The sequence below is a fragment of the Brachionichthys hirsutus genome, unplaced genomic scaffold (assembly GCF_040956055.1).
Source record: "Brachionichthys hirsutus isolate HB-005 unplaced genomic scaffold, CSIRO-AGI_Bhir_v1 contig_261, whole genome shotgun sequence".
Classification (NCBI taxonomy): domain Eukaryota; kingdom Metazoa; phylum Chordata; class Actinopteri; order Lophiiformes; family Brachionichthyidae; genus Brachionichthys; species Brachionichthys hirsutus.
The window spans coordinates 326,199-336,666 of NW_027180360.1; the positions used below are offsets into that span (position 1 = coordinate 326,199).

Here is a 10,468-nt window from a genome sequence, read left to right on the forward strand (position 1 = left end):
TCTAGTGGTGTAAAACTGTGTTTTGGGAGATGAGATGACGTCATCTTCAGATGACGTGATTTGATTGATTATTGACTACATCATTTCCAACTTAATTCACTTCGGATCTATAAATGTATCACTGATTTATGCGGAGAAATAAAGTAGAAAATCCCTTCGCGTGGACGTCCTCTCCTTACACGTGACGTCACCCTGATCGTATGACGCGTGAGCCAAGCGCAACATTTTGGGAACTCCCTCGCACGAAGGATCGGTGCCGGATTTACAGTTCCGCGGGACGTCACGTGGTCTGGCCGACATGAAGGCGCTCACGCTGCTGATTCTCGTCATTTGGTTTAACGTCCAGCCCTCGTCATGCCCCCATCCTGCGGGGAGGGGGCGCTCCTCTGTGGACTCGGCCCTCCACTGCGGGGTAAGAGCGACGGTCCGTCTCAGCGAAGGGAGATCCGGTTTGGAATGCCGTCTTCTGGCGGAGGGCTTTCTAAATCCCTCCGCCAGGATCACTGAGGTCTTGTGAACACGTCGCTGTTAGACTCCGCCCCCTCGGCTCTGCTAAAACTACTTTCTAATGATCACACACACAGTTCCTTCAGGAGTGTTTACTCAGCACTATCCAGTCTCGCGATGCATTGCGATGGCGCCCTCTACCGTCGGGATGTTACAGCAGCCGGGCTTTTAAAGCATTGTGAAGTTAGAGCAGTTTTCGTCGCAGGCAGTGACCTTCGAAAAGCTAAAATTCCGGCTACAGACGCGTAAACAGGGTTTTCAAAGATCGTGACTTTGGCTGGAGTTTTTCAAAAACCATCGTTTTTATTCGCAGCAGTTTTTCAGTCATCAATGTAACTATTATTGGCCATTATTGATTATTCTACCCCCACAGAGACATTGTTACAGGACCTGACGTCATGCTGTGATGTTCTGTGTTCTGCCAATCACATGCTCTGTCTGCGCGCATGCGCATTGTTGTACGGAAGCTGCAGCGCGGCCCAAACAGCGGACCTGATAATGAAGCCTGTTAAGTGTTCCTGTGTCCATCATCCTTTTATCTGTCAGCACCGACACCAACATGGTGTCAGGAGTGGGATCTATCAGTGGTCCACCATAGTTTGTGTTGCTATACGGACGGCTGGCGATATTCATATCCGAAGCAGACGGATTGCCCAACGCCGTGACCACAGTAGCAATGGCGGCCAAAATACCTCCGCCGTCTCCGATGAGCTTTGCGGGTGACTGGAGCGCCAATTGGGATGTTTTTCATGCCGAATTTGAGGATTATATTCTTGTGACCGGAATAGCGGAGAAAGATGAGAGGATACAGGCTGCAACGCTCCGTAGCGTTCTGGGCAGTGAATGCAGGCATGTGTACCGGCACAACCTCAACCTCTCGGCGGAGCAGAGGGAGGATCCCGCAGCAATACTGAACGCCCTGGAGAGGTACTTCAAGCCGGCAAGAAACATCATCTACAAAAGATACTCGTTTGGATGTTACAAACAAGAGGAGAGCGAGTCAATAGATGCCTTTGTGACCAGGCTGAGGGAGAAAGCATCAACGTCCCAGTCTGGAGCCGTAGCCCTCATGTCCATAAGCTGGATGCTGCACTCAACAGCACACTGCGGACTGTCTCCGGATGCCTACGTGCCACTCCAACCAACCAGCTGCCGGTCCTTGCTGGAATCATCCCAGCAGAGATCAGGCGAGACGCAGCCAAACTAGCTATCGCTCGGAAGGCACATCTGAGCGAATCCCACCTTCTCCACAAGGTTGTCATGGAGACACCACATCACACCCGCCTCAAGTCCCGTCGCCCTTTTGCCACACAGGCCCAAGAACTGCTTCACACGACACCAGCTGACATACCGAAGGAATCCTGGGTGAAGGCCAGATGGAGGGACGAGTGGAAGGGGGCAGTACCATCCAGGCTCCACCGCTGCATCGAGGATCCAACAGATGTTCCTGGCCAGGACCTGCCCCACAAGGAGCGGAATACCCTCAACCGGCTGCGGACAGGAGTTGGACGCTTTGCTGCAACAATGCAGAAGTGGGGACCCATCACAGTCTGTGGACCACGTGCTGACCAGCTGCCCCACATACCGCCCACCAAATGGTGATCAGGGCTTAATTAACTTGGATGATGACACACTGGACTGGCTTGCTGCAACAGAGCTGAAGGTCTAAGGGCATACGACAGGGGCGACGGTGGCGCATTGGTTGAGAGGGTCGATCCCCGGCTCGATCCCCGGCTCAGGCACATGTGTACACTGTCGTTGTGTCCTTAGGCAAGACGCTTCACCCGCATTGCCCGGGCGCATGCGCACGCTGCGACCAGCAGCAGAGTGTAACTGCTGTAAGCCAAATCTACCTAAGTCACCTTACAGAAGAAGACACTCAATGCTCACGGAACCTGATCACGCTGCTTCCAAACAACCAGCCAAACAGTTCAAAGCAAGACAGAATGATTCAAACAGAGCAGCAGAACACAACTGCAGGTATTGTGGCAACGCCCACATGAGAGGCAGGGACTACTGTCCTGCTTTTGGGAAGAAATGCAAAATGTGTGGGACTAATAACCATTTTGCAAAAGTCTGCATGAAAAGCAAAGGGGGCAGCACCACAGGTAAAGTGCTCTGCATGGATGGGGAGTCGGGGGAGAGCAGCGATGAGTCGAATCTGAACATGATTGAGTCAGTGCAGTGGGGCAGACAAAAGGAAAGAAGTGGTTTGTTATATTAAAGCTTAACAACAAATCACAGAGGTGCCAGTTAGACTCTGGAGCCACCTGTAACATAATGACGCTCAAAGATCAGAAGAGGCTCGCACCCAAGGCAAATGCCAGCCTCAGACTGTACTCGGGAGAGATTATTGAATTGCTTGGAATATTTGATACAAAATGCACGGTTCGAGGAGAGAAGCACAAGCTCACATTTGAAGTTGTTATGAAAGGGCAGCTGCCTGTCTTGTCCGGTGACACCTGTGAACGTCTGGGCTTCATACCTGTTATGATACCAGATGATGCGCTTGGTACGGACGCTCTGCTGCCACCACGGCATTTGACAAAAGACTGTGATTAGGAAGTACAGCGATGTACTTCATTCACCAGTGGAGGCAGTGCCTGGGGAAGTACATTTTGACCTAGATCCTGACATAAAGCCGGTGCAATGTGCGCCCCGCAATGTCCCCATTGCTCTGAAATCCGCAGTTAAGGCCCAGCTTGACAAGTATGAGGCTGAGGGGCACATGGCACCCATTTCAGGTCCAACCGACTGGATCAGTAACATGGTCATAGTGAGCAAACCTAACAAACTGAGAATATGTCTTGATCCTAAATTCCTGAACAAGGCCCTGCGGCGTTCTCACTACACAATGCCGACTCTAGAGGGTGTGCTATACAAGCTGCCTAAAGCAAGGGTTTTCACATTGGTTGATGCCAGAGATGCCTTTTTGCAATGCAAATTAGATACAGAAAGCAGCTTCATGACTACTTTTTGGACCCCATGGGGAAGGAAGCGCTGGCTGAAACTGCCCTTTGGTGTGTCTGTTGCACCTGAGGTGTATCAAAGAAACCAGCACGAGCTACTGGCGGGTCGAGCCGGCATCGAGCCCATTGCGGATGACATTCTGGTGGTGGGCTGCGGTGAAACGGATGGGGAAGCAGAGGCTGACCATGACGCCAAACTTCTTGCGCTGCTAAATTGTTGCAGGGAAGTTAAGCTGAGGCTAGGGCTAAAAAAGCTACAATTCAAAATGTCTGAAGTTCAATTCCATGGCCATGTTCTCTCAGCTACAGAGCTCAAACCTGATCCAGAAAAGGTGAGGGCAATAGTCGACATGCCCAAACCTACAGATGCAAAAGGAGTGCAGCGACCCGTGGGGTTTGCAAATGATCTGTCCAAAGTCATGCCCCACCTTTCCAGTGTCTGAGCCGCTGCGACTGTCGTTAGACAAAGACACTCCCTGGCATTGGCTGCCCAAACATGATGCGGCAATTCGAGAGCTTAAGTCGCTGGCCACAACTATGCCAGTGCTTCGTTACTATGACGTTAGTAAGCCTGTAACTATCCGGAGCGATGCTAGTCAGAGCGGGCTTGGCTGTTGTCTCGTGCAGGAGGGACAGCCGATTGCATTTGCTTCACGCGCGCTTACGACTACTGAACAAAATTATGCACAGATTGAAAAAGAATGCCTCAGCATTGTCTTTGCATAGATTCCACTATTATTTGTACGGCCGCAGTGCTATTACAGCAGAAACTGACCACAAGCCCCTGATTTCAATATTCAGCAAACCTCTCCTCAGCGCTCCAAAAGGACTTCAGGGTATGCTAATGACTCTCCAAAATTACTGTCTCTGTGTCGTATACAAACCTGGTCAAGAAATGTTCATTAGTGACACCCTCAGCAGGCAAAGGAACCTTTTACCAGCAGCAGGCGATCTGCTTTCTGGAGGGGTTCCAGGAGGACCTGCAGCATGTGAACCAAGCAGATTACCTCAACGTAACGGGCCAGCGCCTGGAGCAAATAAAGCAGGCCACGGAAAGAGACGAGGGTTTGCAGAGACTGAGATCCATCGTAATGGTAGGCTGGCCGGATCTCAAAGAGCAGGTGATCATTATCAGGGGATACTGGCCCTATCGGGATGAAGTCAGCGTTCAAAACGGGATTGTGTTCCGGGGTCAGAGAGTCACTGTTCCCAAAGCACTGCGCCCAGAGATGCTAGCACGTATACACTCTAGTCATATAGGGGGAGAGGCGTGTTATCGGCAGGCTTGTGAAACGCTCTACTGGCCCAACATGCATGCAGAAATCAAGGACTTTGTCAGCACATGCACAACATGCAATGAGTGTGCACACAGCCAACGAAAAGAGACAATGCTGCCCCATCCGCTCCCTACAAGGCCATGGCAGATAGTGAGCATGGACCGCTTCAGTCATGGGCGCATGGATTATCTACTCAGTGCCGATCACTATTCTGACTTCTGGGAGATTGAGCTCCTCCCTGATCTGTCTGCAGGGACAGTAAGTAAACGCTGCAAAGCTCAGTTTGCGAGGCATGGACAGCCAGACAGGGTCATCACAGACAATGGCCCCCAGTTTACCTCGGCATTTGCCCGTTTTGCCTCAGAGTGGGAGTTTGAGCACGTGACGTCTTCTCCACGGCACCCCAAAGCAAATGGAAAGGCAGAATCAGCCGTCAAGATTGCAAAGAACCTGCTTCGCAAGACTGCTCGGGATGGAAATGATACCTGGAAGGCAGTGTTGCACTGGCGTAATACTCCAACAGAGAATATGGATAGCAGCCCTGCACAGCGCTTGATGTCTCGTCGCCTTAAAACGTCCATTCCTGTGACTGGCAAACTCCTTGAGCCGGCAGTGGTGACAGGGGTTACGGAAAAGTTACAGCACAGAAGGCAGCTCTCCAAATCCTGCTATGACCGGTCAGCGCGTGTCTCGCCCGAGCTAGAGGTGGGAGAGACTGTCTGATGAAGCCTCTTCCGGGTGACGCCTCACGTATCTGGAGAGCTGGAACATGTCTCAGCAAAGTCGCCCCCAGGTCTTACCTCGTGGACATTGATGGTTCTGTTTATCGACGCAACAGGGTGGACCTTAGAGTTGCAGAGTTGGGGGCTGTTCCGCGGTATGGGGACTGCGAGTTTGTACCTGCTGTTAGTCCCGAGAAGGGTGAGATGGTTGGCTCACCTACTGTGACCGGGTCAAGCCCGGATAGACCCTCAACGGGGCCCCCAGCTGCTTCCACACCCGCCGCCTGCTCTGGCACAGGTTTGGGGGAGGGTCTGAGGCGCACCAGGGCAGGACGCCTTTCAAAGCCACCGAAAAGACTGAACTGGTGATCACTCTGACTTAAGGGCCACATTGTGTTCATTGTTTGTTATTATGTTCATGTTCATAGTAGTTATAGTTCATTTTATATTGTTGGGAGATGTTACAGGACCTGACGTCATGCTGTGATGTTCTGTGTTCTGCCAATCACATGCTCTGTCTGCGCGCATGCGCATTGTTGTACGGAAGCTGCAGCGCGGCCCAAACAGCGGACCTGATAAAGAAGCCTGTTAAGTGTTCCTGTGTCCATCATTCTTTTATCTGTCAGCACCGACACCAACATGACGACAGTTTGAATGGCTGAATGTTAATTTTCATGACATCTGGAAAATTAAATACTTTCCAAAACTACGTTTTACAGTCCTGAATAAAGTGATAGTGATCCAGAATCCACTTCATCCCGATCACAATATTGCAAAATATCTCAACAAGCTGTTGAAGAGCAATCGAGAAAACAGACGACGTTATTTCCTCAAAATCTTGTTTTCAGATGTAACAGCTTTTAGAAGCAGTCATGAATCTTTTGAAGGATTTTAGGTGGTGATTTAAACTGATTTGCAACAATGAAAAACACTCGATAAAAACGTAAAAACAAGAAACCACAGGTCGTGTGAAGCTTCGTAAGGCCATCAATAGAACAGACCCTGATTCACCGCTGAGAGACAAACATGACGTTAGAGGAAGCGTCTCCTTTGCTGTGCAGGTTCTGAGGCAGTGCCGTGAGCCGGACTCCACCAGGCCCCATCGGGCGGCGGATCCCGTCCACGTTGGGGTTTACTATGAAAGCCTGTGTCCGGATTGCATCAACTTTCTCAGTGGCATGCTCTTCCCCACCTGGATCATGCTGCACGACATCGTGTCTGTTACTCTGGTGCCCTACGGCAATGCACAGGTAAGCTGTAAATAAAGCATCTGAAATATAACTATATACTGTATAGCAATTATTGTACTCCTATGAAAGGGATAGAGACAGAATAAATCCTAATAATTAACAGCAGCATAGTTTTGTACGGAATTCTGTTGTTGTATTTTTCATGTTTAACTCGTGAGTCTGTTTTTCTCATTCAAGGAAAAACCTTATGGACAGAGATATAATTTTGCTTGTCAGCATGGAGAGCAGGAATGTCTGGGGAACATGATTCAGGTAAAATTCTAATTCCAAAAGCACAAATTGGAGAACCTTCAGAAAAAATAAAATGAATACAAATTGGAACGCTGCATGTGGTGCTTTTCTTCCAGCGTGGATTCTTGTAAATGTAAATGTGTAAATCCCTCTGCTCTTCTCAGACATGCTTACTGAACATGACTGACATGGCGTTCCCCATCATCTTCTGTATGGAGTCCTCCAGTAATGTCACCAAGGCAGCCAAGAGCGTAAGGATGTGTGTGTGTGTGTGTGTGTGTGTGTATGTGTGTGTGTGTGTGTGTGCGTGTGTGTGTGTGCGTGTGTGTGTGTGCGTGTGTGTGTGTGTGCGTGTGTGTGTGTGTGTGTGTGTGTGTGCGTGTGTGTGTGTGCGTGTGTGTGTGTGCGTGTGTGCGTGTGCGTGTGTGTGTGTGTGTGTGCGTGTGTGTGTGTGTGTGTGTGCGTGTGTGCGTGCGTGTGCGCGTGCGTGTGCGCGTGTGTGTGCGCGTGCGTGTGTGTGTGTGTGTGCGCGTGTGCGTGTGTGCGTGTGTGCGTGTGTGTGTGTGTGTGTGCGTCTGCGTGTGTGTGCGTTCCTCTCTGGAGTATAACTCTAAACCTCCAAGTATCAGTCATAACAGGAAGCTGTGCTTTTTTCTGTTAGTTTTTGTTTCTGTGGTTACTTCATCCCATTTCAGTATTGGGTCTTTGTTTTTGGAGCGCAGCTCAAATACTCTTTAATATTTTGTCAATAGATTGTCCAGAGTCAACAACTACTCGGGGAAGTATTGTGTTTTACTTTTACCATTTGCTTTTCTTCCATTTTGAACTTCAGATGATTCTGCGAATCGGATTTGTGTCCTTTGTGGGTTTCGAGGCATCGCTAAAACAAATTGTTCAATGGTTTGTCACAAAATGTCATGAACGTGGACTTTAGAGGTACCTTTGATGTTATGGGAATTTTAAGTATTTTATTATTTCCGTTACTTCATTCTTTATGCAGGTACTGTATTTTAAATAACAGGGTGGATTTTACATCATGAAGTCTAAAAATATGAAAAACATACTTTAGAATCAGAAAATCATTCCAATATTCAGCCGAGGTGCCGGCGTGGTCCAAATAGGCCGTTGGTCCTTAGTTATTCCTCATTTCAAGAGCCAAGGTGAGACTTCCGTCCCTCAGTGCCAAGTCTGGAGATCTGCCGATACAGTTCTCCCTGCTGGTTCAGGATGGTATCCATCTTCTGTCAGTCCCCCCCGGATCAATCCCCGAGCTCGACTCGGGTCCTCGATTCGGGCCGCGGCCCGGTCCCCCAAAGCCCCGAAAAGCACTTTTAGATCCACGGTCAATTTATCAGGAACTTTGAAAGCCGCCGTCTCGGAGACGTTCCGGTACCGGGACATCTCCCGGCCCAATTAGCAGATGCCCCGACAAGCCAAACAGCCAAATGTCCTCAACATCTATCCCAGGCGTCGATGGTGAAACCTGCTGTGGGGGTTCTATCCGGACAGGCCGGCCCCCCCGGGTTGCCGTGCGTCGCTGAAAAAATGTTATCAATCGCACTAAGACCAATTAATCAATTCCATCATCTTAAATAAGCGCTCAGCAAGCAGCGGGTCATCAGGCAGACGAAACGAGTTCGGTATTTGATATTCTTTATGAAGCAGGCTCCTGTCCGTCCGTCCGTCCGTCCGTAAACTGAGTTCCTTTCTGCAGAGGCTCCAGACTCATTGAATCATTGCTGTGTCCTTTGTCCTTTGTCCTTTGTCCTTTGGCCATGTCTACTTCACCAACATGTGTCCTTCACAGTGTGTAGACCTGTTTGCCCCTCACTTGGGGTGGGACCCCATCATAAAGTGTGTGAACGGGGATCTTGGAAACCAGCTGATGCATCAGAATGCCTTGAAAACCAACGCCCTGGTTCCTCCACACCAGTTTGTCCCCTGGGTCACCGTTAACGGGGTAAGAGCCCGTTTGGTTTAGGTAGGCGTGCCCCGCCGATCGGCTCCAGCACGACCTTCAGCCCCGTAACGGACAACGCGGTTCAGAAGATGAATGGATGGATGGCATTTTTTATTTATTTATTTTAACATTTTGTTCTCCCTTCACCATTAAGCCATGATTACATGTTTTTGGAACCCATCACTGACGATCAGTTGGAGCAGAGTGGAGCCTGTTAGTCATTTACAAACACGTTATTAATGACCTCTTCAACACTGTATAGAAATGAAGCCTGTCTTCTCTCACTAACTAACTCGTGAAGGCACATTCATGAGTTAGTGTTTGTCCACGCTTCTTCTTGTTTCTGTGAGCAGCTTTCGGTAAATGCAGCCTCTGGTTGATTTATTTCCAGGTTCACACAGAGGAGCTGCAAAAAGAAGCCACGTCTTCTCTCTTCACGCTGGTCTGTAGGATGTTCAAGGTGCAGTTAATGCCACTCACACACGGGTCAGGCGTTGCATTTGGGTTGTGTGTGACTGACTGGGATCACACTGAGAATGGATCTTTGGCCTGTTTTTCCCAGGGTGCCAGGACTCCGGCCTGTGGGGGGAGCCAGGGAGGATACAAAAGCTCCTTCCCCAACGAGTGAAGAGCAGCCCTCGAATACTGCAAGCACTCAACGCTTGCTCTGTTTTAGATGTGGGCACTTGACAAACTCATTATTTTTTAGGTATGTTTGATCTAAGATTTGATCTTGTTTCTAGAAATAGAAAAGGAAAAATAAATAAATTGTACTTACTGCAGAATTGTCATTCGTCAGTGTGATGTTTTATGAACTGAAATCATAAGGACTTTAGTAACATTTTGTGCTGGACAGTAGTCTCACTGTCCTTTAGAGTCCTCCACAACTCATAGCCTCATCGCTGTCCCACTGCCAGATAATTGATGAGGGCAACAAATAGCATTATTTCATCCTGCTGTCCTTCCTAAGAAAGCACACTGAAAAATGTAATAAGCACAAAGACCATATAATAAGACCATTTATCTGTTTGTCGCCGGCGCCCCCTGGCTCGCGTTGAGGAACGCAGCAGCAGCAGCAGCTTTATCGGGAACGTGTTCCACGGATTAAATCAAGCTCCTCTGCAGACAGTACTTACTTCTTATAAGTAAATCATTAACATGGGCTTGAGACTCTGCCAGCGTTTCAAACGGAGGCACCTTTTGTGCCGATGTTTACCTCCTCTCGGGCATTTCCTCATTGCCTCATTTACCTGTTGTAAATTCCCCATTAGGACCAGGGTTGCCAGATCTCGCGAGACAAAAAAGCAACCAGGCCTTTGAAAACTGGGTTCTGCGGAGAGCGAGAAAATAAATCGGCTGCAGTTTTTACAATCTGTTTGGATGGATTGTAAACTGTGCGCAGTGGACCCTGCGCTTCAGGACAATGACCACAAGAGGGAGATAAACCACCTTTTCACATGATTAAACATGAGAAAAGAGATGGGATATCACACATTAACAGATGTACCAAGTACATTATAACACAGTAAAGCTCCACAAATAAATATCCTGA

The 10,468-nt window shown here is 49.0% G+C and overlaps 1 protein-coding gene across 1 annotated transcript; it reads left to right on the forward strand.

The window, feature by feature from the left end:
- Positions 1 to 298: 298 nt before the first annotated feature.
- LOC137914026 (gamma-interferon-inducible lysosomal thiol reductase-like) lies at positions 299 to 9,691 on the forward strand. The gene is made up of 7 exons (XM_068757644.1): positions 299 to 412; positions 6,537 to 6,725; positions 6,903 to 6,977; positions 7,121 to 7,207; positions 8,764 to 8,916; positions 9,308 to 9,376; positions 9,479 to 9,691. The coding sequence occupies exons 1-7, from the start codon at positions 299 to 301 to the stop codon at positions 9,542 to 9,544; spliced, it is 753 nt and encodes a 250-aa protein (XP_068613745.1). The 3' UTR covers positions 9,545 to 9,691.
- Positions 9,692 to 10,468: the final 777 nt, after the last annotated feature.

Excerpts from the sequence above, each read along its gene's own strand:
- LOC137914026 (XM_068757644.1), top strand. The coding sequence starts at position 299 with ATGAAGGCGCTCACGCTGCTGATTCTCGTCATTTGGTTTAACGTCCAG. Across the intron at positions 413-6,536 it reads ACTCGGCCCTCCACTGCGGG|GTTCTGAGGCAGTGCCGTGA; the intron begins GTAAGAGCGACG and ends TTTGCTGTGCAG. Across the intron at positions 8,917-9,307 it reads CCTGGGTCACCGTTAACGGG|GTTCACACAGAGGAGCTGCA; the intron begins GTAAGAGCCCGT and ends ATTTATTTCCAG.